The sequence below is a fragment of the Notechis scutatus genome, chromosome 1 (assembly GCF_049901735.1).
Source record: "Notechis scutatus isolate UNSWTSFEM ecotype Mainland chromosome 1, rNotScu1.2, whole genome shotgun sequence".
NCBI lineage: Eukaryota > Metazoa > Chordata > Lepidosauria > Squamata > Elapidae > Notechis > Notechis scutatus.
Window position 1 is genome coordinate 313750146 of NC_142009.1, and position 27961 is coordinate 313778106.

The 27961-nt window shown below is 40.4% G+C and overlaps 1 protein-coding gene across 12 annotated transcripts in view; it reads right to left on the reverse strand.

Annotated features, from left to right (window-relative positions):
* Positions 1-485: 485 nt before the first annotated feature.
* The window catches only part of SYT16 (synaptotagmin 16), a 105182-nt gene continuing 77706 nt past the window's right edge, over positions 486-27961 (reverse strand). For 6 of the 12 annotated variants that reach the window (XM_087952313.1, XM_087952317.1, XM_087952314.1 and 3 more), the window contains 4 exons: positions 24186-24439; positions 15732-16175; positions 13246-13435; positions 486-7384 (listed from right to left, as the gene is read on the reverse strand). In XM_087952313.1, the coding sequence (XP_087808439.1) occupies positions 7071-7384; positions 13246-13435; positions 15732-16175; positions 24186-24439 (1202 nt within the window). In that variant the 3' untranslated portion in view covers positions 486-7070. Of the gene's footprint in view, positions 7385-13245; positions 13436-15731; positions 16176-24185; positions 24440-27580; positions 27794-27961 lie in introns of those variants that run through there. The other 6 variants (XM_087952315.1, XM_087952318.1, XM_087952316.1 and 3 more) reach the window with 4 other exon arrangements.

Here is a 27961-nt window from a genome sequence, read left to right on the forward strand (position 1 = left end):
ACAGCATATAAATGTAATAAATTAATATTATTAAGATATGCAGAAGTATACCTGTGAGCTTCCCAGAGGCTTTTACATGATATAGGCAGCCATATACATCCTAGAAATACAGACAGATAAGGCTCCTTGTGGTTTGCTCACTCATCATCCCAGTTATTATCCAACAGGATTTTTCTATCCACTGGAATGAAATTTTAAGCTGCAGATACTTTATCAGTTCAGGGTTAGCATTGCTTGACTAGGAGCTTGTTTCTGTTCTTTTCTACATCATTGAGTTCAACATGTACATGAATAAACAGACTGAAGTCAAGGCTCTCCTCCCATTGAACAAATATTGATCTGACATTCTCGCTGATTAGATCACCATCTCTACACTCAGAGGACTAAAACATCTTGCAATTCTGGTGAATTTCTGAATTTCACAGCATTTTATGAAGGCTTAAGAATGGTGTAACACATAAAAAAGTGACATTTCCACTAGACAATTAACAGAAATGTTGTAAGTTTAATATTGCACATTTAGATACATCTTTCACAAAGCAAAAAATTCAAAAAACATCAAATGTACATTTAGTTTTCATCAATAAAAAGTAATGTAACATTTATGCAGAACACAAGTACATTTTGTTTTTTGTTTTTTTTTAATGTAGATATTGCCTATAAACTGTGCTTTTTTAATCCTAAAGAAATGATCTTTTAATAACTGAGACTTCTATTCTTACCAATCCACTGCTCAGCTCTACTGTGCTTTAACAAGTCTTTTAAAACTCTTGAATGAGAAGAGGTTGAATCCATATATGATCTACTTAGACCACTCTGCACAGGACTCCACAGAAACAGGAAGGATATTTGAGCAACAGCCTTTGTGAGCATTCAATGTCCCCTTACTCTAACTCTATCTGAATTGAGCGGGCACCATATGTAGACTTGCATGATTGGGATCCAATATTTATTTTACATACTTCAACCTTCAATATACCGTTGTATTCTTCATAGCGTATATATAGAAAGAACATCCAGTATTTGGGGGGAGATTTGTTTTCAAAATATTCTATATATTTGCTGTTGAAAACAGTGTGAAATGTAATGCCTTTTGGCACCGACATGAATTCTGATAACCTAAAGAACGTCTCTATTCAGACCTTCCCCAATGGCAGAAGTAGATTTATGGCAAATCTTATGCAGGTGTTCTCAGGAGCAGATGGTAAAGAGTTGAAAAAATTGGGACTTACCCCTAAGTAAGCATGTAAAGAACTGCTGCTCTAAGCAGCAGCAAAGGGGTTTATAAGGAACTGCAGGATTTAGGCACAAAGATGAGCTCAATCTCTCATTTTGGTGTGGTCACGTTTTCTGTATTAAAAGATTCTAGCAGAACAAAGTCTCTTACTCTTTAGATTATAAGATCTCCTTTTTGGGAACCAAACATGACAGTTCCTTGGAACCACACAAAATACAGGTAGTCCTTGACTTATAACTGCAATTGAGCCCAACATTTCTGTTGTTAAGTAAGACATTTGTTAAGCAAGTTCTACCCCATTTTATGACTTTTCTTGCCACAGTTGTTAAGTGAATCACTGCAGTTGATAAGTTAGTAACCTGGTTGTTAAGTGAATTGGATTTCCCCATTGACTCTGCTTGTCAGAAGATCGCAGAAAGTGATTATATGACCTTGGGACACAGCAAAGGTCATAAATATGAACCAGTTGCCAAGTGTCTGAATTTTGATCACCTCCATCACGGGGATGTTGCAAAGGTTATAATTAGGAAAAGCAGTCATAAGTCACATTTTTCAGTGTCGTTGTAACTTTGAACATTCCCTAAACGAATTGTTGTAAGTCAAGGACTACCTGTAAGGAGGACTGAGACAATTGCTTGGCAATTTTTTCTCTAGAGGAAGAATAGCATGACAAGACGGCATGCTGGTTCTCTCTGAGAAGACCATTAACTATTTTTCTGCTATTCACTGTAGGTAGTATGCAGTCTCAGAACTAAGCTCAAAGAGCTATGTTTAATATAGGTTGCAATTCTGGAAATCTCCTAAGACCTACATGGTTTGCTGTCTCTGCCTACCTTTTTTTTGCTCAAAACTCATTTGAAAAACCTTCAAGTCTTGAGAGCTTATCCAACTGAGTGGAAGCATAAAAAAAATATTCATCCCTTTTAATCCCTACAGTGCTTAAATTGAGACTGAAGACACTTTGTGAGAGGAATCAGCATTTTGGGCAAAAAAACAAAATCAGTTTGCCAACCCCTTCTTCCTAGATTTTTTTTTTTAAATTTTTTTTTTTAAAGTTTGACCTACAGCCCTGGGGTGTTCTCTTACACGTAGTAATTGGAATCAATCCTGCTTGTTTTCTGATATTAGCCAAAGTCAGGTGATTCCATGCAATTTAAGCGTGTATTTTTCCCCCTGTGCTTGCTTTTAGCTCAACTGCCTGGCAATTTCTTCCAAATTTTCCACCTCTGCCCTACCTTCATGCAATTTACTTTCTTCTGCATCCAGCAGCATCTTTCTGTGGGTCAAAAAAAAAAAGCAAAAGAGCAAGTCAGATGTCCTAATGCAAATCATACCTGTTTTGTAGATGTCTGCTAATGTCAATGCAAGTATAAACAGGGCGAGACTTCCAATGCGTTGCCAAAATCATCATCTTGCTCCTTTTGAACCCCTCTCCCTCAACAGATGCTTTCCTAATTTTTTTTAAAAAAAGACTTACAAGTACCATTATTAAGTCCCAGTTTCTTCCTAGAAATGAAATGTAATTTCTGTTCCTGGCCTGAGTTTTACTTCCTAGGCAGCTCCAAACCCAAGTCATTTCACTGGCTACATTCAAACACTGTGTTTGTCCACGGTTTCTTAGGTCATAATTGGCTGGGTTCACCCTAAAGCCATAAATGATGGTTTATAAATCTCAGTTGGTTGGCTTTTCTACAGCTCACTATAGCTGAATTCAATTAGTGTGATACATAGCCATCATGTATGGCCTCAAGAATTATAGATCCACGTGTATGGCAAAATTATTGAGGGATGTATTTGAAGGATCTCATTGCAGACGTTTACACAGATCCATCACTGAATGAAGAGGTGGGCTTTTGGCATTGGAAATTAGCAGGGCTTCATAATGTGTTTCAACAGAAGCCCCCTTCATCCACTGGCTTTGGCACTCTCCCTAGTGGAACTGGGCAGGCAGTTAAAATAGGAGGTCCTCAGAGATGGATTGCACAAGCTATTTCTGTGAGATGGATGCCAAACAGGAATCTTCTCATGCAACCTTTTGAACAATGCAGGGAAAGAAAAGCTGCCTTAACACGCTGTATCTGCTGTTGTTAAAAGATGAATTCTTTGCTGCTTTGGGAAACATTATTATTTCCTAGTTAACAGAATGCATCACAGATTACTCAAAGCTTATGGGCCCTTGGTAATTTCCAGAAGGAGAAAAAAATGCAACCTATAAATTTTTGGCATGCGGCTTGAAAAGGGAGACATATTGGTGAGATGTCCTCTTTGACTCCTGCTCTGGAAATGGTAGCAAGCTATTTTTTCTCTCCATTGAAGAAACAGATTTTTAAAAGGAAAAATAGATGAGCAGCATGTAGTACTAGACTCTTGATCTCATCTGCATTACCAAGGAAACTTGATTTCTCTTATTTCAGAAGTAATTGATTTTTTTGAGCTTCAGCCAATAAAAACTCTACACGTTTCCATAAAAGGAAAAGAATAATTCTGAAGTAAAGAAGCATTCTAAATTTTAGATAACAAAAGTATAATTCAAAGTATAATGGCCTTTTGAAAGGGATTTCTCTGTTCTCATACATTGATATGCAGTGTTTCAATCAACCTGTTTCAATTTTTGTTCTTGTTAGAGAAACCAGCTAATGATGTATCTCTTTGTAAATTGTTTGCGCAAAAGCTTAAAAGAGACATTCTTCTAGAAGGCCATCACTGAGTTGCAGTATACTGTATATTCTTTCCATGTGGAAGATCCTGAATTCAATCTCCAGATCTTTGGAAGAGAACTTGGAGCTTGGACAGAAAGGCTTTATATCCAGCCAACAGCCTATTTTGGTTATTCTCAACACGGTGCCTAAAGGTGAAGTACTCACAGATACTTCACTTTCCTTGGTATCTCCCAGGCTCCCTGTCCCATTGGACTTTTTACATTCACATTTAAGAACGACTATTTAATTTAAAACATAGAAACAATATAAAATATATTGAAATAAAAGTATCAGGAAAATATAACAAAGATATCAATGGTGGGATTTAAATTTTTTTACTACCAGTGGGTGTGGCTTGGTGGGCGTGGCAGGGGAAGGATACTGTAAAATCCCCATTCCCTCCCCACCCCACTAACCTGCTTTCCAGCTTTGTTCTCCTGTGCAGGGCAATAAAAGAAGACCCATCCAATCAGCTGGTACTTGGGAGGCAGAGAATAGATGGGGGTGGGGCCAGCCAGAGGTGGCGTTTGCCGGTTCTCCAAACTACTCAAACTTTCCGCTACCAGTTCTCCAGAACTGGTCAGAACCTACCGAATACCACCTCTGAAAGATATGCTATAAAACCAAGTACCAGCCTCCAACTATAATTTTTATTTTCTAGAATGCCTTTGAGATTCAAACAGGCCCTTTAAGCTTCTTTATAATATAGAAACAATAAGCAGCTGCAAAACCCCTGCAGCAGCAGATGTGCCAAGCGGATCCCCCAAAAGAGAAAGATAAAATGAGCAGGATCCCAAATGGTCTCCAGCAGGATGGGATGATTATGGTGAATTATTGTTCTGTAACAAGTTTTGTCCCCCATGGTGGCCAGGTTTTAAATAAGGAAGTCCCCATCACCAGCATCATTTTATAAATATACTCTCTGGCCCATTTCTAAGATAGTTTTGAAGTTTATTTACAAGTTATTTAAAATAGTGTGTTTCTCAAAACTTGTGGGGTTTTTTTTGTTTTTTGTTTTTGCATGCTGCAGAGGCTCCCATGTAGTCTTTCAGAGAAGTCCATTATCACGAGAGAACACTGTTCAAAAGGTATCTGAGCACATTCCAGGGTCTCCTAACAAGGGAAGGTGGTTTTATTTATTTTTTTTACCACTGTCTATCGTCTTTCCAAAGAATCCCTGAAGCTGTAGACTTTCCTAAAATCACCTTTTCCCAATCACACATCTTCACATTCGGATGGCACCAGATTCAAGAAAGCCGCCATCAATAATGCAGGCATCCAGTCTCTTGATTTCATTTTTTTAGCACTCATGGAGCTAGAACTGCTAAGGGGATCCATGGCTTCCACGGTAATAACAGTAATAATACATGCATGCCTATGGAGAACCTAATATAAAGCACAAGTGTTTGGCTGCTCCTAAGAGAAAAGAACATTATATATCAAAAGGAATAGATGGAGCCCATATCCACATATTATTTCCTTGCTGTCATGGAACGGTAGAAGCAGAGGTGGGTATTCAGCAGGTTCTGACCAGTTCTGGAGAACTGGAAGCAGAAATTGTGAGTAGTCCGGAGAACTGGCAAATACTACCTCTGACTGGCCCTGCTCCCATCTATTCTCTGCCTCCCAAGTCCCAGTTGATCGGCTGGGTCTTTTTTGTTGCCCTGCACAGGAGAACGGAGCTGGAAAGCAGGTTAGTGGAGTGGGGAGGGAATGGGAATTTTGCAGTCACCTTTCCCCAGGTAGTGGGGAGGGAATGGAGATTTTACAGTATCCTTCCCCTGCCACGCCCAGCAAGCCACGCTCACAGAATCGGTAGTGAAAAAAAAAATTTGAATCCCACCACTGGATAGAAATCACAGTAGCCAGGTTGAAATATAGCTATCTTTCTGGGTGGGAAAAAACAAATACAGTAAATGCAGGACACTGAACACTCCAAGTTCAATGTCATTTTATGATTAAGTTGCATTAATAACACGTATCTGGTGTAATCTGGATCTATGTGCACATGGTTCAAACAAAGCCTTTTGGAAGTCTCTGTTTATAAAGAGCAAATTTTAAGTAACTATTTGTCAGGGATCAAAATTCATCTCATTTATTGCAGTCAGAGAATTTAGGGCTGAGCCAAATACTCTTTTAAGTGAATGATTCTGGGATAAAAATGTGGGTTAGGCCAGAAACCATACCACAAAACCGTCCAAATACAGTGGAACCTTGGTACTCAACTGCTTTGAAACTGATCGAATTTGGTACTCAACGCATTTTAATGAGAATATTTTGTCCTGGTACTCATCATTTGTTTGGTACTCAATGCACAAGCTAGAACTTGTTGGTGTCAGTTGCCTCATGACTTGCTACCCTTTCCAGGCGAAGCAAAGGGTGATGCATTAATTATGCGGTAGCTCTTGTCCTGTGCACATCCCTTTGCAGTGTTATCTTAAGTTCTGTGGTCATTTTGTGTATTTTTGAGCTTTCCCCTCACCCCCTGTCATCAGTACAGGTAAAGTGAAAGTTTTTATTTTATTTCATCTGATTATTTTTAGATTTATTTCTTATGTAAAGTAATGATATACAACTCTGTCTTTTTACATATTGCCTTAAAACGTGCACTGTCTTTGGTTTGGGAATGCATTACATTTATTTACGTTATTCTTTATGGGAAACATCTGTTTGGTAGTCATCATTTTTCATACTCATTGTGCCACCCAGAACCAATTAACGATGAGTACCGAGGTACCACTGTATACCATTTTCATGATCACTCACTACTTCACGATCATTTTTTGCAGCCTTTCCTCACAACAAAGGCACATAGCTCACCCAACCAAATTTGGCTCTCTACAGCGACATGACCAAGAGCAAATCTCATTACCGCTGTAGATACCGGGATGATATTGAACACTCAATCTCAATTCTTGACGGGTGAACGGAGAGCATAAAGTTTTAACCCAATTTTCCCACCTGTGACTTCAAGCAATTTCCTATAACTAAAAATAAAAGGGCAATAACCAAACAGAATAATTCCATTAGTAAAGAGCATCAGAAGTCCAGTTATAACATAAACCGATGATATAGTCCTTTATATGTCAAATGCTGGGAAGACAGATGCTCTGCACCTGTTGGAAAGGTTTCCATTAAGACTCCAGGAGCATGTGCCACCTACACACTTGCTGTGTTTTAGATTCCTTCATCTCCTGCCAATGACTTAACTCTTCTTCTCCACTACTGTTCTGACCCATAGAAATCCAGCCAATCATCTCTTTGCGCTTTATACTGCGGCGATTGTAAATGGAGATCATCAGGGTGACGTCTGAGAGCTGGAACAAGGCAACTTGGAAGATAAACGTCTCTTTGTAGATAGGGTTTGGCTGTCCTCGTCGAACAGATGTCTTGCAACGAGACATTTCTTGACCGACAGAGTTCAGAAGGCAGAGTTTCCCATAACTATCTGCAGGCAACATTAAAGTGGTTAAAGTTCATTTATTTATTTCTATCCCGTCTTGATTCTTTTCACAAATAACTCAAGGTGACAAACACCCATTTTCCTCCTCCTATTTTCCCCACAGCAACAACCCTGAGGTGGGTTGGATGGATAGTGTGTGATTGGCCCAAAGTCACCCTGCTGTTTATTCAAAGAAAAAAAAATGCTTGCTTGTTTTTCTTTCTAATATATCACTCAGAGAAGCCACCCATTTGCCTAAAGCATATTGCTTTAGCTGATTGAAATCATGGCATCATACAAAAAGCAAATAAATCAAACGTTAATGTTTAGGAATATGCAGCAATGTTCTTACAAGCTTATCCTAGGATGTCCTCTGCAAAATGCAGCCTGTAGGCTTTTCATGACACCATAGGGCTCTTTTTCTTTATAGGTGGGGTCTTTTTTTTTTTTTTTTTTTTTTAGTATTGTACTCTGCTGAAGATAAGGCATGAAATTTCATTTCAGGTACGAACAGATAGGCACACTTGAAAATCAAGGGCATCCTGCTTCTCTTCAAAGAGTTTCGTCTTCTCTCATTACTTATTGTGTGCAGCTATGCCCGTGATGGCGAACCTATGGCATGCATGCCAGAAGTGGCACGCAGAACCATCTCTGTGGGCATGCAAGTCATCGCCCCAGCTCAGTTCCACTGCGCATGCTCACACGCCTCCCACCAGCCAGTTGATTTTCAGGTATCTGCCGCGCATGTGGGAGCATGCGGGAGATGTGTGTGCATGTGCGGGGGAGCGTGGGGGGGTCCCATGCACATACACAGGGGTGGGGGAGTGCAGGGGGGTCATGTGTGCATTGCATTATGGGCAGGGGTGGGATTCTACCAGTTCGCACCTATTCGCTAGAACCGGTTGTTAATATTCTAAGCAGTTTGGAGAACTGGTTGTTAGAAGAAATTACTGGCCTAATCCTGTAAGAAAGGCAGGAAGGAAACATTCTGGTGTTGCTTACAGAAACTGCCTCTCCGTTAACCCTTATTACATTCTTGGCAGGACTAGACTTCCTGTCTCAGGAACTTCTCTGGAGTTTTTTTCCCTCCTTTGCTGGTACTTTGCTTGTGTGGAGTGACCATTCAAAGTTACAATGGCACTGAAAAAAGTGACTTATGACTGTTTTTCACACTTACAACTGTTGCAGCATCCCCACAGTCATGAGAGGCCAGACGAGGAGATGTGTGCCTCGATGTGATTGATATTAAGTTAGCCACACCCAGCCAATAACATGACCAAGCCATGCCCACCAACTAAGCCACACCCACAGAACCGGTTTTAAGAAAATTGAATCCCACCAAATTATGGGTGTAGGCACGTGTGTACTTTTGGCACACGACGACAAAAAGATTATCCATCACTAATCTATGCCATACAAGGACCATGTGCTTTCCCATGTGTTTTTATCTGTACTTTAAGGTATATATGCATACATAGCTCTGTGTATATATTGCGTAAGAAAGAAATGAAGCCATTTAAGGGTGGGGGGAGAATTTAATATATATTCAGGATTACAATGTATTGTTTGTGTAATAAATTACCAGACAGGATGTCCTAAATGCAAAAGCTAGGTCAATCACTTGTAGTCTGTTAGATATGCATGGTCACCAGCCTCTTTGAGCAACTCCTCATAGCACCCGTGATAAATCACCCAAAAATTGTCATCGTAGGGTTTTTTTTTTTGGTGCTTGGTTAGGAAAACTGCTAAAGATGCAATGAAGGGGCTTGTGTTCTGAAAGGGTGTTGGGCAATTCCTATTGTGGCTTAATGGCTTTTTCCTGTGTTGGATTTTGGGTGATGGCTATTTGCTTATGAATAGAGCTATCTAGATAATTGTCCTCTTTCAATAAGCTCTTTATCGCTTAAGTGCTGATATCTGATGTGGGCTATTAAAAAAAGGTGGGGGCTGCTTTCTGCCTCCAAGAACATGTTTCTCCATTTCTCCCTTTGGGAAATATAATAATCTGTTTTTTAAAATATTCATCAAAATATTTCATTCTTCTAGGGTGGGTGCTGACTTTCTACACTACTTTTCAATTTTCAGAACTGAACACCCTAGGCAAGCACATACACATATCATACAAAAGACGTCAAATATTATTTTTAATCATGCTTGGCACACATGAACCATTTTCTGGAGGCTTCTCCTGAAGGATGGTATTAAATTGCTGAAAATAAACCCAAAGGTAGAAATACAGCAGATAAATTTTCCACTCTGTAAAGGCCAGTATAGTATATTGGTTAAAGACTGGGGGTGGGGGGGGACAGGTCAAGTCCACCATCAGCCATGGAAGCTCATTGTATGTCACTTATTCTCCTTTCTCAGCACAACTTTCATTTGACAGGACTGTTATTGTAGGAAAAACTGGCAAAGGGGGTGCTTTCACTTTAAGAAAAGGAGAAAAGTTGATACAACAGAAATTAAAAAAAAGGAAGATGTTTCACTAGCCCCTAAATGGTAGCACCAAATGAGTTTCTCCTGGAGAACATTCCAGAAGCACCATAACACAAAAGAGGATTAGTCCCAGAAGTGGTATTCAGCAGGTTCTGACCAGTTCTGGTGGAAATTTTGAATAGTTCAGAGAACTGGCAAATACCACCTCTGACTGGAGATTTTACAGTATCCTTCCCCTGCCACGCCCACCAAGCCACGCCCACAGAACCGGTAGTAAACAAATTTGAATCCCACCACTGGTTAGTCCCAGTGAGCCAAAGGTGAGCCTGACCTAAAAAAAAACCTCTTCTACTTTCCAGTGGGCAATTTAACCAAAAAGAACGTATTGCTCAACTTGACAGAATGTCCCCTCCAGTCATTTAGAACTAAAGAAGCTTCTTGGATGAGAAGCGAAACTTTTTCAAAGAAAACAACAACGAGAAAGACCGTTGCCTTTTGGAAAAAGTACTTTTGGGACAACTCTATAAAATCTATTCTGTGCAGGAGTAACTTATCCATTCCCGGTGGGAGGGAATCAGATTCTCCCTGGCTGGAAATTCCAATTTAAAGAAATAGGATTGCCATGATGGGACTTGCCATGATGAACATGAAGGGAAACCAAATGATGGAGGTTGATCTTCCTCACTGGGAATGGAGCAGAAATCTTCAGCTAGGGCTCAGTGGAACACCCACTGCTTGCTTAGCGAACACAAGAACTTTGGCCCTCATACTGTTGACTCAGTCAGCTCCTCAGAACATCACACGCTCCAGCAGAAAGCAAACAGAACAGAAGCTAAACATAGGAAATAAAACAGTTTTATGTGATGCACTGAGGAAAATGAATTTGCTTTGCAGGGCTGGGCCGCTAAGTGTTGTTAAATCTATATGACTATCTCAGTACTTGAGACAAGGCGTTGGTCCTTGTTTTCCATGCTCCACCAGGAAACCTTGCCTAAAAACAAAATACAGCTGTCTGTCCACCACAACTTTATTCATTCTGATATATTCTCAGTATTTATCAAACTGGACACATCTAGAATACATCAAGTGGTGGGCAACAAAATTCCAGCAAATCTTCTCACTATAAGTCCTAGAAAATGTATCAAATGTAGACCAGACCCTGAGGCTTAGGATTCACCCTTGACAGCATGTGGGAATATAACAGGTTGATCGTCTTTGTTAAGTCCTGCACCAGTATTTATCCTGGTATTTCCATTTGGGCTGCCTTTCCTGTGACAACCATGGAAATTTAGGCCACTGGTCTCCTAGCAAATTTGTAAGAAGAAATTGCCTTCCTTCTCTGAGCCAACTAAGAGAACATCCTTCTCAACCAGCAAAGTACATTTGCCAATTCTAGCCTATGGCAACCAGACAAGTAATTAAACACAAAGCCGGCCTGAGATAGGCTCTATTCCATGGCAGTGCTACAACATATTCAAGAAGAGGCCATCATCTAATCCAAAAATCTACTCAGCAGGCAGGCTTTATTCTGACTTCTAAAAATGTGAACTATTGCCATTATAAGAAAAAAAAAAAATGAACTCAATTTGGAAGGCAGCAAGCCAATCTCCTATGACTCAAACTAGCTTAACTTTCCATTGTTCACATCCTGGAAGACGATGGCTTTACTGTGACAAGCTACAGTAGTTGCTGCAATGGAAGTTTGACTCATTTGAATCTCCTACGCTTCCAACCTTGTGATGATTTTGCCAGGTGGAACAGGTTTGATAATACCTTTTGAAGTCAAAGGTTACAGCTAAATTATATCCAGTTTCTTTCAGAGGAAATGCCACCCTGAGTCCCAGCCAGCATTTCAGATTTGTGTTTTTCACCGCACAAATCTGCTCTTTTGTATTATTACTGTTATTACATTTGTGTGGTAGAGATAATAAGTTGGGGATATCATCACAGGCAAGCAAGGCTCTAATTATCCTATGAAATCTGTTTTTTTTTTCTTTTTGAAGCGCTGTGAAGCCTAGGGGTTGGTTTTGTCCCACTCTCTTGGCAGATTTTTTTTTTTTTTTTGCCTTAATCAGTGTCTTGTGCACTGTTAGGTACACACCTTTTTGTTGTCTGTTTATTTTTTTCACAGTTAAGTCTACGTTCTTTAAAGGAAGAGTTTTCACAGTACCTTTCCATAAAGCATTAATTAGCAATGCAGGAAATCATCTCATTCCAATCCTATACTGTGCACTATTGTACACATTCTTTTGAGGGGAAACAAAATAATTAAAAATGCAAGCTGAAACAACACTAAGTAGTGGGGGGGGGGGACTGAAATTATACTAAGGAAAAAGAAACTTGTTCCTACATTTGAGTGTATTTCTTAGGAAAAGTAGAAGACGAAAAAAAAATCAAGTAATCCAAGCAAAATGGGAAGAAAAGTGTTTAAAATCCTTATAGAGATGCATTCTTGGTCTTCACTTTCTCTTGGTCTAATCAATTTAAAAAAAAAACAATTCAGAAGAGACAGCTGGGAGAGAGAAGAAAAATAATATGTCTCTGGATCCAATGCAACAGAGTGTGCTTAAAGGTGCCTGGCAAGCTGAATAAAGATTTCCAAGAAATCAAGCATTCTTTCAAAATACTTGAAAACCTAGTGAGCCAATAAATAAACCATGCCAACTTCTGCATCCTTTAGCTGACCATCTCCAAAGCAGCTTTTAGTCCAAGGCCATCCTAGTCCATAGCCTGATTTCTGAGGTCCTGGGCCAGTGTTTCTCAACTTCAGCAAATTCAAAGGTGTGGACCTCAACTCTCAGAGTTCTCAGCCAGTGGAAATTGGACAAAAAACTGTCCTGGAGCCTTTAGCCCAAGAAGTCAGGCAAGTTGAGGAGCTAGAAAATTCCTACCTGGTCTAATGTAATAATCAATTATGGTCTAGCTCTATAGCTGCTAAAGCAATTCATTACTCAGAAATGCCAAAAGTACCCTAAACACCCAACCTGACTCTACTGAAGCATAGGCAGCTCTGAATGACCGAACTGGAAACTACAGAGTGAAATCACATTACTCAAAAATTCTGTACTGAAATGCCAAAAGAGAAGCCCAAATGGCAGAAGATGTTTTTTGTAGTTTGGAAGAATATACAGTATATGTCTAGGTCCTGGAAAACCAAAACACTTGTGCTTACAATAGAGGTTGTGTCCCTCCCTCCCTCCCTTCCCTCTCTCCCCACTATTTCTAATTAAACATTTCAGATTTTTCAGACACACACACACACACGACCTGTTTATATTCACAAATGGGACATGCACATGCCCAAGATTAGGCCCTTTTTTCAAAATCGCTCCCAGTTTTTGTAGGCCGGTGCTTTTTTCATATCAAAGAAGCAAGGCAATGTTAGTCCAAGTTCTACATCCATGAGACCAGGTGGTCATATATTTATATACCTGGTGGTCTGTTAATAGCAAGGTTCCGGAAGTGGCTGCCTTTGATCATCTCAACCGACAGTCTGCCTGTTGTAGCATTGTAGGATAGTCCTACCAGCAGTTCTGGGATTCCTCCGTGGGAGAGAGACTGGGTCGAAGAAGCACTGTCACTGTGAGAGATGGCCGAGAGACTCAGTTGGGAGCCTCCACTCTGTGGATGAAGAAAGATTTTTTAAAAAGCCAACAACAACAAAAAGTATTAATCAGAAATTAAAATTCTTAAGTATTATACAAAGTTCTGCACTAAAACAGGCAGATAAAATTAAAAATATAGAAAACTACCCGGGTTATTGCATTGCAGCTCCAGTACAAGTTCTTTGTCACTATTCCATATTTCTTCTCCTTGCCTCACTTTCCCTCTTTGCCTTTATATTCAAATATATCTACGGTGTAATCTTGATATTTCCACTTAGAAAATACTGCTTTTTTCTTTCTTTCTGCCTTCATGTATAATTGCCTCTAAATATCTGAACCACAATTTCATTCCTGCTTTGTTCAAGCTTCTCCTCAATACCCATTTTTTTCTATGAAGGCTTTGCATGCACCCATGGCTTCATACCAGCCTGTACAGGTGAAACTCAAAAAATTAGAATAGCGTGCAAAAGTTCATTTATTTCAGTAATGCAACTTAAAAGGTGAAACTAATAAATGAGATAGACTCATTACATGCAAAGCAAGATAGTTCAAGCCGTGATTTATCATAATTGAGATGATTATGGCTTACAGCTCATGAAAACCCCAAATCCACAATCTCAGAAAATTAGAATATTACATGCAATCAATAAAACAAGGATTGTACATAGAACAATATTGGACCTCTGAAAAGTATAAGCATGCATATGTACTAAGTACTTGGTTTGGGCCCCTTTTGCAGCAATTACTGCCTCAATGCGACGTGGCATGGAAGCTATCAGCCTGTGGCACTGCTGAGGTGTTATGGAAGACCAAGATGCTTCAATAGCGGCCTTCAGCTCTTCTGCATTGTTCGGTCTCATGTCTCTCATCTTTCTCTTGGCAATGACCCATAGATTGTCTATGGGGTTCAGATCAGGTGAGTTTGCTGGCCAGTCAAGCACAGTAATCCCATGGTCATTGAACCAGGTTTTGGTGCTTTTGGCAGTGTGGGCAGGTGCCAAGTCCTGCTGGAAAATGAAGTCAGCATCCCCATAAAGCTCGTCTGTGGAAGGAAGCATGAAGTGCTCCAAAATCTTCTGGTAGATGGCTGCGTTGACCCTGGACTTAATGAAACACAGTGGACCAACACCAGCAGATGACATGGCTCCCCAAATCAACACAGACTGTGGAAACTTCACACTGGACTTCAAGCATCTTTCAGTGTGTGCCTCTCCATTCTTCCTCCAGACTCTGGGTCCTTGGCTTCCAAATGAGATGCAAAAGTTGCTCTCATCAGGAAAGAGGGCAGGTCTGTTTTTCTTTAGACCAGGTAAGACACTTCTGATGTTTGTTGTTCAGGAGCGGCTTGACAAGAGGAATACAACATTTGAAGCCCATGTCCAGAATCCGTCTGTGTGTGGTGGCTCTTGATGCACTGACTCCACTCCTTGTGAAAGTCCCCAACACTTTTGAATAGCCTTTTCCTGACAATCCTCTCCAGGCTGCAGTCATCCCTGCTGCTTGTGCACCCTTTTCTTCCACACTTTTCCCTTCCACATAACTTTCTATTAATGTGCTTTGATACAGCACTTTGGGAACATCCAACTTCTTTTGCAATTACCTTTTGAGGCTTTCCCTCCTTATGGAGGGTGTCAATGATGGTTTTCTGCACAACTGTCAGGTCAGCAGTCTTTCCCATGATTGTGATTCCTACTGAACCAAACTGAGAGACAATTTAAAGGCCCAGGAACCCTTTGCAGGTGTTATGGCTTAATTAGCTGATTAGAGTGGGACACTTTGAACCTAGAATATTGAACCTTTTCACAATATTCTAATTTTCTGAGATTGTGGATTTGGGGTTTTCATGAGCTGTAAGCCATAATCATTTCAATTATGCCAAATCACGGCTTGAACTATCTTGCTTTGCATGTAATGAGTCTATCTCATATATTAGTTTCATCTTTTAAGTTGCATTACTGAAATAAATGAACTTTTGCACGATATTCTAATTTTTTGAGTTTCACCTGTATGTATGGTCAGTTTATGCATGCAATTTTACTATTGCAGGTTTTGATACCACTAGATTTTAGGATTTCAAATGTTTGAAGGGAAGTCTAAAACATTCGGGGGGTGGGGGGCACTAGATTTCATACCCTCACTATTTATAGCATTTCTTATTCAAATTCTTGAGAATTATTTTATAGATCAATCTTGACCATTCAGTTTATAGACAATATGCAATTCATCATGGCTGTAAACTCTCCTCTTTTATCCCAGTGAAAGGAAATGCAATAAGAACTTTAATAATTTGTCCCCAATTTAATTCTACTTACACATAAGTTGCTCCTTGGTTCCAGAACCAGCGTGGTCTTCATTTCCCCCTCTTGGTTGAGGTGGCTAAGATAAAACAACTGCTCCCCCATCATTCTCTCCTTCATCATTTTGCGCACAGAATAGAGGCGGAACCGGAGAGCGTAGCTGCTCAGCATTTCAGGTGCCAACTTAGTGAAGGTCACTTTGTCCTTGAACGTTGGGTTGGGCCCTTTCTGGACACTTGTCTTCCCACGCTGTTTCTTGCTGGGCATCAGGACTGTGTGTACCTGCCAGGTACTTGCTCCACTGCGGTCCTTGTCTGGTATATCTTTAGCTTCGATAATAGTCACCACCAATTTCTGGCTCGATGGTTTGTAATCAAAGATGATATCTAAGTCACCACATCTTGAAATTGGCTCATAGGCACTAGTATGAGCTGGAAGGACATTTGCTTCTTCATGTTCCTTTAATGGGAAAAAAATACAAAATTGGAATTGAAAAGCCTCATTATTTACTAATAGATAGTAATTAAGTAATTGCAGATCAGTGATTCTGGGTATTGTCTAATTGTCAACAAGAAATGGGGAAAAAGCATGTTGAGTTGGAAGAAGACAGAAGTCAAGAGGACACTTCTGCCTTTTTTGATAGTGGAGAAAGTAGAGAAAAAGAGACACGGTCTAGGAATTCAAAAGAAATAACAGATAATGGACAGGGGGACATAGCATGGCTTGGAAATCAGGGAAAAATGAGTCAGAGTCAGGAGCTTCAGGGAAATATGGCTGGATGATTATGTCAGTCCTGAAGCCATTTTGGGCTGAAGCCATTTTGGAAGCATCTTCAGAGCTGCCACAGCAAGGCTGGCTGGAGCTGTGGGAACATGGGGAGGGGGGAGATAGAGATAGCTGGGAATGTGTAGCCAAAACAACATTCTTTCCCGTGGGAGCCAAGGATGTCCTACCAGGTGTTGGAGAGGCGTGGACCAAAGCCAGCCAGGATGGAGGATATAACCTGGGGGAAAGAACTTTGGGGTTTTGGTTTGGGTGGGGAAAACCTCGGATCCTTCAGGTTTTCCCCAGATGTACCAATATGATATGCCTAATAAATCAATGCTTTGCCTTGGAGTTTTGATTCCGTTAGGGATGTTTGTTGGAACACTGACAGATTATTTATGAAAGACAGGAGGCCAAACAGAATGGAGAAGGGAGATCCATACAGAGGAGTTACATATTAAGATCAAAGGATTGAGTACAGAAGAGAAATTCAGATCTAAGAAGAAAACCCTCCATTATTGAAAAGATAAGTATGAAAGATAAGTAAAAATTACGTTTGACAAAAAGATTTTGGGACAAATTCTTGAATGCCATTTATCTGTACAAAAAGAAATGCATTACTGGGTTCTTGTTCTGCAAAGAGCTATATCCCCTATCATAGAAAGCAGAATATTCCACTTATGTCTTCATCCCCTGTGAAGGCATAAACATATGTTTTTAGTCTTCCCTGGGCACTAAATCTAAGCCTTTTCATGCCTACAGATGACATCAAACAGCACAAAATGTTTTCTTTCCTATTTTTCAATGCGTTTCTCCAGACAGATCCATCTACACTTTTCATCTAATCCCTTTTCTTCTTCTATTTTTAAAACAAAATTTACTTTCGATAAAAGAAAAGCCTGTGAAGAGGAAAGAGGGAGAGTCAGGTGCTTAGTTTCCTGGGTGTGTGTTTTCTGTTCAAAGGTGCTTTTTAATCTCAGATTAAAATGGGTTGCCATAGAGACCTTTCCTTTCTATTTAAACATGAATATGCTGTGAAAGAACAGGATATTCAGGGAGCAGGGTAGGTCTGCAGAAGGAATTTAAGGATTTACTCCTATAGCTGTATTTCAGAACCCTTCTAGCCCACTGATGCAGAATATTTTATATATTACTCTTTTGCTGCTGGTCACTATTTCTTCTTTCGATTGCCTTGATTATATATTTTTATTTGGAAAATGGCATGGAAGTGCCAGAAAGAAATAATAACAATGATGTTGATGATGACCATGACAACTACTTGTTAATCACCTCACCAGAGACAGGTAATCCACCATGCCTTGTATTCTGCTTGGTGCTCAGTATTCTGTCGATTCTGTAATACGAAACATAAAGTTTCTTACATCCTTGATCGCTACCCTGCAAAGTGGGCTGGCTGCATTCAGCAAGATATGTCACATGCAACAGCTTGCCTCCCGGAGTTGTGGTGGCTCCATCACTGGAGGTTTTGAAAAACAGACTGGATAACCATTTGACCAGGATAGTATAATGAGCAGGGCGTTAGGACCCCTCAGCCCTGTGATTCCAGCCCTGTGATTCTATGTTCTATAGTAGACAAGACTGATTTCGCTAAAAGATGAGTTGAATCCTGGCTTGAACACCCTAAGAGTCCAGACAATTGATTCACTGTTGCTTTCTTAGCTAATTGCAATCATTCTACTTGAGTGGTGCCCAGGCATTTGTTCGAAGTACTTTATGGATCTTGGTACCCACTGCAGTAGCTATCCTGGATATGCAGACAAATCCTACATTTTGCTGGCTAAACAATGGGGCCACAAACAAACACAGAATTAGTCATGTCTACTTGTAAGATCATAATTGACTGTACATCAAGGGTCTTCAAACTTGACATCTTTAAGACTTGTGGACTTCAACTCCCAGAATTCATGAGCTAACATAACTGGAGGAGGAATTCTGGGAGTTGAAGTCCACAAGTCTTAAAGCTGTCAAGTTTGCAGACCCCTGCTTGAACTGAGCTGTTTATCTGGATATGGAAAGTTTGCAGACCCCTGCTATAGGTGAATAACTGAGCTGTTTATCTGGATATAGAAAGAGTTGGAACCTTTAAAAAGATACCTGGGTAATTTACAATGAGAAACTTTACTAATGCAACAAGGTATATATAGAGTTCATTTAGTTTATGATCATCATATGTCAGCATTGGAGTCAGAATTCTAGAAATATTTACACTTCAACACATTATATGCAAATATAAATTTGTGTAATAATTCCAAAATCCACTTGATGAAAAGTGTCTACAAAAAAGACCTAAAAGAAGATGGGTCAATGACATCAACAATTGTATGCCCAATTAGCAAAAGAAAATTCAGGACCAAATGGGGGGGGAGGAGGAGGAGGAGGAGGAGGAGGAGGAGGAGGAGGAGGAGGAGGAGGAGGAGGAGGAGGAGGAGGAGGAGGAGGAGGAGGAGGAGGAGGAGGAGATTATTCCAAAATAATTCCCAAATGCTCAACAGTTCAAAAAACAATACTCTTTCTTCAGGGAGAAAGATAGAATGAAAGTTAGATTTTGCTAAAGGGGGTCTTTAAAAAAAAACACCCATCCTAGAAAGGGTTTTATATAAATGTGTGAAATTAAAGAAAAAAGCAGAGGTGAAGGTGGGTGGGTAGGTTGGGATGAGATGGGGAGACAACATCTGTCGGACAAAACAGGCAATTATGGAAATGGCCCTAACATGTTGTTTATAATTTACATTGTCAAAATGAGATTTCTGTTTCTGAATAGGTGGAAGTCTCAACAGAATTCAGAGATGATGGAATCATTTTAGAAAGTTAGAAAATGAGATTCGGCCTTTTACATCTGCTACACAATGTAGCTGGAGGGGAAGCACCCAGCACAGACATACTGAATGCAGGTTTTTGAGCAGAATGCAGGTTTTTAAAGCAACTTTCCAACTTTGTACAGCCCAGTTCAGACATAATGGTTCCAGTGCAACATACACTGGAATGAGCAGAGGAGATGAGGTTTAGTACTGCCTACTCCCATTATTTCTTCTTGTAGCTCTCCTGTGAGAAGGAGAATATACCAGCTTCTAAAATCATAATTGCTTGTGCTGTCCAAATGAGGAAACTGGCTGCTCAAAAATAAAAAACTTGGCACTTTTAAAATGTTCATTTTGTTTGCCAGAGTTATAAACTGCCTTTCCTCCAGAAGTACAAAGGAACATCCCCTTCTCCATTTTTTTTCACCCATAACAACCTGGTGAGGTGGGTTTGGCTGAGGCAGATGGACTGGCTGAAAATTGTTCAGTGGGTTTCCATGACCGAGGCTGGATTTCAACCTGGATCTTTCCAATTTCTATCCCAAAATGTAACTATTGCACAAAGAGAGGGCACACCTTGCATTATAAGGGGTAATTAATCAATAGGTACTGACTTACTCAGAAAAAGAGAGTATCTTTTTTTTAAAAAAAAGTCCAAATGTGATTGCTGCCATTCTGCTCCACCTCATCTCCACTTCACTGAGAAGAGGAGTGAGGAAGGAGGAGCCAACACATGGGAGGAAGTAAACAGAAACTGAACTTACACTGAATGCCTGGCAGAAACATTGGCTGAATGATCCCAAGGCCACAAGCTTGGGAATGGAATATGGAACATCACCAAGCCCACCAAGAATCAGGACTGTTACCTAAACATTTCATTTGAATCTCACTGGGCACTAAACAGATAATAGAGGAGGGGGTCTGAGTAAGTAGGCAGATTTCACGTACAAACTTTGGATCTGGCTTTCACCTGGGTTGTAACCATTTGTCTTTAGTAAAGCTACTCCTTTCACTAATGATGCAGTCAATGGCTCTTCTGTTCTACTGACCCAGTTGGGACAGGCCCAGTACCAAATCTTACTGTTCCTAACAGAAGGACGTGTATATTCATGGAATGGGATGGGAGAAACTGCATCATCTTAACTCCACAACCAATGGAGATGATCAGAAGACACAGAAATGAAGAGGGGGATAAGACTGAAGAAGAGGAGGAGCAGCAGGAGGTATCTTTGTATGAATCATGAGAGGGGCTCATAATGAATGACTAAAGTCTCCTTCATTTCAGTTCAGCCCTTGAGATAAAAGCTCAGGTGTTAATTCTCTAAAAATAGGAAGAAGATATAGATGAAGAACTCAACGAGGTGAAAGCCAGATCCAAAGCTTGTACGCGAAATCTGCCTACCTACTCAGACCCCTCCCCTATTATCTGTTTAGTGCCCAGTGAGATTCAAATGAAATGTTTAGGTAACAGTCCTGATTCTTGGTGGGCTTGGTGATGTTCCATACATTCCCAAGCTTGTGGCCTTGGGATCATTCAGCCAACGAGGACCAAGTGATCAATACCTTGTAGGCTCAGGAGGAATGATAAAGATGAGCTAATAAAAGAAAAAAGTGTGTAAAGCCTTTTTGTAAATCAACAGACTGATTATGGAAGTGGCATTCAGAGTGGAGAAACGCACAAGCCACTTGAGGTGACTAACCAATCAGCTGTCTGATGAGTAATTCAAGGTCCTAGAAAACTAAATCTAAAAACAAAAGCATTAGAGATTGTGCAACTATATAATAGGGATGTAGTGACTGCAAAGCATACAGAGATCCAGACTTGCTATGTTCAATGCTCCAAACACAGGAAGGGGCTTACTAGTCAAAACCTTGGCTCAGGTTTTTTGCATGAACTATCACAAACAATGGGTTTACCACTGTCACATAAAAAGAGTTGCGTCAAAACACTGTAAGGCAGGGTAAGAATACACTGTAGTACCCAGCAAGCAAACCAACTGGAGAACAAGTACCTACTTGAACAATTCAGGCAGAATGGCTACCCACAATCTTGTTTACAACAAGATGCCTGTGCAATATGCAGGGGAGAGAAAGAAGATACAAGACTAATTATATGGCATTCCCTGCCCTACACTGAAAATATTTCAGAGGCAGTAGAAAGCAACTTCCAAGATCTGCAAGTGGGCATCTCCCAGCACCCAGAGGCTACCATACGAAGACAAATCATGCACTACAAAGATTGCTTGGAGATGGGAGAAACTTCCATTGTAATTTAGCAGATTCCCTGCATAGATTGCCCCTGTGACTATGTAGGACTCAACTCTCAGTGCTCCTGACTGGAATTACAACAACATCCTGATCTCTTAAATTCTAGCAAGCAAAATTGTTCTGTTAGCAACAAATGGAGTGGAAATCACAGGAGGACAGTGAGATGGATTTTTGAAACTAAGAGGAGACTCTCTAAAATTAAATCTTACTTTTCCATTTCAATTTACAATTTGTACAGTGGGAATAATATCAATCACTCTTGTAGGGTCATTACAGAGAAGAGCCAGATTTCAGATTTCCTGTACATAATCCAAGGGATTGCAACTTGACATGATCTTTAATAACTCCCATTAGAGCAGGGTGTCAAACTCAATTCATTGAGGGCTGCATCAGGGTTGTGTTTGACCTTGGGGGCCTTTGGGTCCTGTGGCCGGGGTGACCCTGGCCAGCTTGATGTCACTCATATCAGGGATACCTGTGGTGGCCAAGAGCTAAGGCAGGACTTCCCTCAGATCCTCCCTCATTCTCATTATACGAAGTCCTGTTCTTTTTCTTTTCCTTTTCATTCTCCTTTCTTCTTCCTTCCCCTCTTTCTTTATTTTTCCTGCCTTGCTCTCTTCCCATCTTCCCTTCTTTTTTTGTCTTTCCTCTTCCCCTTTCTCCTTTCCTGTCCCTTCTTGCACGAAAATAAATAATAATCAGAAAATAATAATCAAAAAATAAAATACAAGCTGAATAATCAAGACCTTGTTGATGACCCCAACTATGTCAAGGACCTTGGAGTACTCATCTCTAATGATCTAAGTGCTAGAGCCCACTGTAACTACATAGCCAAAAAGACATTAAGAGTTGTTAACCTAATGCTGCGTAGTTTTTTCTCCGGTAACATCACACTAGAGCATACAAAACATTTGCTAGACCAATACTTGAATACAGCTCATCAGTCTGGAATCCGCATTACATAACGGGTATTAATACAGTCGAGAAAGTCCAGAAATATTTCACAAGAAGAGTTCTCCACTCCTCTACTCGTAGCAGAATACCTTATGCCACCAGACTTGAAATTTTAGACCTAGACAACCTAGAACTACGCCGCCTTTGGTCCGATCTAAGTATAGTACATAAAATTATCTATTGCAATGTCCTACCTGTCAATGAATACTTCAGTTTCAATCACAACAATACAAGAGCACACAATAGATGCAAACTCAAGGTTAACTGCACCAAACTTGATTGCAGGAAATATGACTTCAGCAACAGAGTGGTCAATGTCTGGAATACTCTACCTGACTATGTGGTTTCTTCCCCAAACCCTAAAAACTTTTACCTTAGACTTTGTAATATTGACCTCACCCCCTTTCCTAAGAGGTCTGTAGGGGGCATGCATAAGCACACCTACATGCCTATCGTCCCTGTCCTATTGTTTCTTTTTTTATTAGTATCCATTTTATGTATTCATAACCATGCTTATACCTGTTATCTAATACTTGCTTGACAAATAAAATAAATAAATAAATAAATGCAAAGGGGAAACATTTCTCCTCTTGTTTTGTTTTTAGTTTATTTTGCTAGCCTCTGCCAGCAAAAACGGAGCTCAGGAGGGCCACACGCAACCCTTCCCTGGCTCCATTTTCAGCTGGGATGGTCTCCTGCAACCCTCTATAAGCGAAAACAGAGCTCAGAGCCGCCGCAGCCCCTCAGAGCTCTGTTTTTGCTGCAGTGGGCTGCAGGAAGCCATCCTGGCCCAAACACCCAAAAATGGAGCCCTGGTGGGCGGCACTCAGCCTCACCAAACTCCATTTTCACTGGCAGAAGGCTGCAGGAGGCTGTCAAAGATAAAAATAGAGCACCAGTGGGCCGCGCCCAACCTCCCCAAGCTCCATTTTCACTGGCAGAGGCACCATGAACTGGTCCTTTGTTGTTTTCAGGTCGGCCCCGCAGGCTGGATGCAGCCCACCAGCCTTGAGTTTGACACTCCTGCACTAGAAGTATATAGCATAGTACTTGGAACTAGAGTTTGCAATAATGTCTAGAGAAAGGGATATGACAGTTGGTTTAAGTTATCCGTGCGGACATACTCAAGTAGTGAAGTTATTCATCTATTTGAGGACCAATTATTGCCTATCTGACTTCACGACTGGACTACAAGCCATGAGTCTAGATAATGGGATGATCATACAAATCCAAGAACTTTGAAATATGAACCTTTTATATTTGCTACTTTACCGTGGACATGATCATATGAAAACCATCCTACTAAACGGGTTCAGAGAATATCCACAGTCCAAAGATGGTAAAAACACAAATACCCAAACTTGCAATATGTAGTCTTAACATAGTACTGTCAGACTTCCAGCAATCCTTCATTTTAAACATTAACTCCAAGACCAATATACCAGCTGATCCCACAAAATTCCACCTACCTCCACCCCCTTTTTCACACCTTGAACTAATAACTCATAGTATTTTTTTTTCCTAAGAGCTATTCAATACATCACTTCCTCCCTCCAGAACTCTATGGCAACGATGAATCCCAGAGTTGACAAGTACATTCAAAAGCAGCCGTTGCTAACAAGACTTCAGAGAACCACGCACACTCTTATATATCTTTTCTTACCTCTGGACTCCAAGCTGATGAGCTGTCAGTTTCATCATTCCCTTCAAATCCTTGGTTGCTGAAAGCTGTTTCCATTTCCAAACTTCCTTCAGTTTCTTGTCGGCTGAGGCTGGGTGTTGCACTAACATCCACCTCAGAGTCTTTTGGCTGCCCAGAGCTCCTGCTCTCCACCACTCTCGAACTGATGGATTGAAGGTCATCTTCATGAGAAGACAGGTTGTCTTGGTAACTCAGGTGACTGAACCCATCTAAATCTAATTCATTTCAAGCAAAAAAAAAAATATTTAGATACTGTATACACAATCCAATTTAGGGCCCTGAAATTATACTACATAAATTCTGAGTCATTAGCATGAAATAAAACTATTCCAGTTTAAAAAAGGTTGAGGATTCCAGATTTAGTTACAATTAGTTATAAATTGCAAGGCATCATTTAAAGGTATGACGTAGTTAGTCCCACATTTAAGAAGTTTGTTTCATGTATACAATCCAGTTATTCCCTATGATGAACATCATAAAAATCTCTTTTCTATATCAAAGGTATGCATTTTGCACAATGATTTGTTCCCAATGTGGCTTTTCAGGTCTTTCAACTGGGCACCCATTGCCACTGTAACCAAACTAATGTTCAAGAAGTTTAATTAACTGTACTAGTGTAATTAGTATAATGATTCCCCCTTTCTTTTATTAACAATTACAATGGAAGAACAACTTTTAAAGGACTTCTGGAGCACCATAGTCAAGGGCCTTTAGGGGAAATGGAAGCAAAATTGGCAGAATCAGGAATAATAGAAATTGTTTCATAAAGTTCAAGACATGCTGCTGAGACTTCCGAACATTTATAAAGTATTTCTTCCTCATTCAATTCTTCCTGAAGTCACCACTGCTTATCTTTTGATTTCATTAACTGAAAACCAACTCCAACCAATTCCCAGGTAAGCAAGCAAACCGACTGGCATCTTGCATACAATTCCCTATGTGTTTGTTCGGAATAAGCCTGTTTGGAGGGCCATGGGCATTCCTTCCTACAAGAGTGTTATAGGATGTTTTTCATTCCACTATGAAGGCTCCGGGCACCATTGATGTTGAACAGAACATGGTGTACATCACAGATTGTAGCTCTAACATAAGCAGTACATGTTTGATATACACTTGGCACAGACCAGAGCAGTAGGCTGGAAGACAGGTTTTAAAATTTAAAATAAATAAATAAAATGCCATAAGCTTTCAGAATAGAAGTGCTTCTCTAGTGAGAAATTATGTTACACACTTCCCACACAGAGCCTCCCCCAGCACACATATTCAGTGCCTTGCAAATCTGGCTTGCAGCCAGAGTATCAGTTAAGCGTTAAAATCTATTTGAAGGTTAAGAAATGTAATTCAAGGCAATCTACTGACTGCCTAAGGCTGCAATCCTATTCCTGCTCTTGGGAGCCAAGCCTTCCTGAAACAAATGGGGCCTATTTCGGAATACAAAAAAATTCAGTTTCTTCTGAAAACGCTGCCGTGAAGTTCACTTAAAAGTTTATTACAGGATTCCTCATAAAGAATTTCCAAAAGTTGAACTAGCTGTACTAGAAACAGTCAGTGAGATATATTCCAAAGTGCATGGTACACCAACTCCAGCTTTTTTCCAACTTGGCATTCTCTCTCTGGAGGGTGCTAAATGGAGAAGTCTGATTTAAACCAATGTTTGGCAGCTTCAGCAATCTCAACCTCAGCATGCTGGTTGGGAAATTCTGGGAGTTTGAAGTCTACCCATCTTAACGTTGTTGCGGTTGAGAAATTTAGGCCAAGCAACCTGGTTTAAAAACCACCTTGACTCGTTTTCTGAAGTCATATCTTAGGTCCCTCCCTATGCCACTTTCAGAGTTGTCATCAGCAAAGGCATCTTGACAAACACATATAGACCTCAACTTACGATCACAATTGAGTCCAAATTTTCTGCTGCTAAATAAGACAGTTGTTACGTGGGTTTTGCCTCCATTTTATGACCTTTCTTGCCACAGTTGTTAAGTTAGTGACATGGTTGTTAAATGAGTCTGGCTTCCCTGTTGACTTTGCTTGTCAGAAGACCACAAAAGTTGATCACATGTCCCCAGGACACTGAAACCCTTATAAATGCCTGCCAGCTGACAGCTGAGTGTGGCTGACAGCTGAGTGTGACAGCTGAGTGTGGCTGACAGCTGAGTGTGGCTCCATTGGCTGTGATGGAAACTGGGGAAGGGCAAAGTCCGGCTGGGCAGAGCAGGGGAGAGGTAGAACAAGGGAGAGGGAGTTCAGAGGAAGACCCAGGCCCACCCCCTCTTCATCCTAGGTCATGCAGGGAGGAATGGAGAAGAGAGCAACGTGGGTTGCGTGGCTTACAGGGAAGGAAAGGGCCCTCATTTCCTTCATTAGCCACACCTGGGAATGAGAGTTTAAAAGAGATGCAAGCTAAGTGCAGCATCTGCTGGGAACAAATGTTGAGTTTATCTTGTGTTGACTTTGGTTATCTGTGTTCCTGGCATCTTCCCAATCGTGTTGAATTACTGCCATCCCTTCACGTCTGGAATTCCTTCTCTTGCACTGCTGGACTAATTTACCTCATCTTGCCTTGACTGAACTTATAGTTACAGTTTTTGTTGACCACATTTTGGACTTGATTCTCTGCAGCCAAAGGCTGTTCCTGGTAGAGTTTTTCTCCAGCCCAGAAGGTAACCAGGACATTGGGGCAAAGTTGGAGCTAATGAAGGGACTTCTACTGATTATCTGACTGTGTTGCCTTTGTGCCACGCCCTGGGTCATCACAGAACTCTGCAAAGATTATAAGTGTGAAAAATGGCCATAAGTCATTTTTTTAGGTGTCATTTTAACTTTGAATGGCCACTAAACAATGATTGTAAGCCGAGGATTATCTGTACATTTGACTTATCATAAAATGGTATTAATTGTGCTTTCTTAAGACAATAGCGTGATGGCTACAGCAACCATTATTACAGTTTACCCAAGTCAAACGTTTATTTTATCAACCTATTAAGGTGTTAGATGTAGAAGTTATAGGAGAAGTTAAGAAGCTTGTGAGCGCATGCCTGTTTCCCAAGTACTCCTAAAATTTTTTTTTTGCCCATTTCATTTTTAAGTGATGTGTTGATTTTAGATTAACATTATAAGCTTTTGATTTTATGGCTTTTGTCATATTTACTATTAAGTTTTGACTAATTTTAAGAGAGGCTTAGCAGAAGCGGTGCTAGTATGAGAAGATGTCCATAGGCCTTCAACCCTGGAGCAAATTCTAGTCATGTTGTTGACCACTTGATTTATCCCTTGACTTAGCGAAACCTGATGCACGTTTTATTTATCTCTGCAATTTCCATTCATGGTTTTGTTTTGTTTTTGAAAGAGTTATAAAATACCTTCACTTTCAGAGGCCTCAGTACTGTATTCTTCATGATTTGACAACAAGCAGTTAAATTTTGGCCTGTGCTCCAAACCTGCTTGGATTCCTTTTTCAGAAACTCCTGATCGAAAGCTCTGCGAACGAGAAACTGAAATCTCAAACTGTTTAATCACCTCTTCATCACTGTCTGAGGATGTTGTGAGATCTTCATCATCCCCATAACTGTTCACTGACAGAAAAAAGAGACACAGAGAAGATTTTGACAGCCCAGGAGGCAGAATCATTTTACAAGCTCAGAAGGACCAAGCAAGGCAGGAGCCACGGGATACAGGATCTCCAATTAGCTACTTGTGTTTTACCAAGAGGTGTGCCACCTTTCTGCTAGTGATCTTTATAA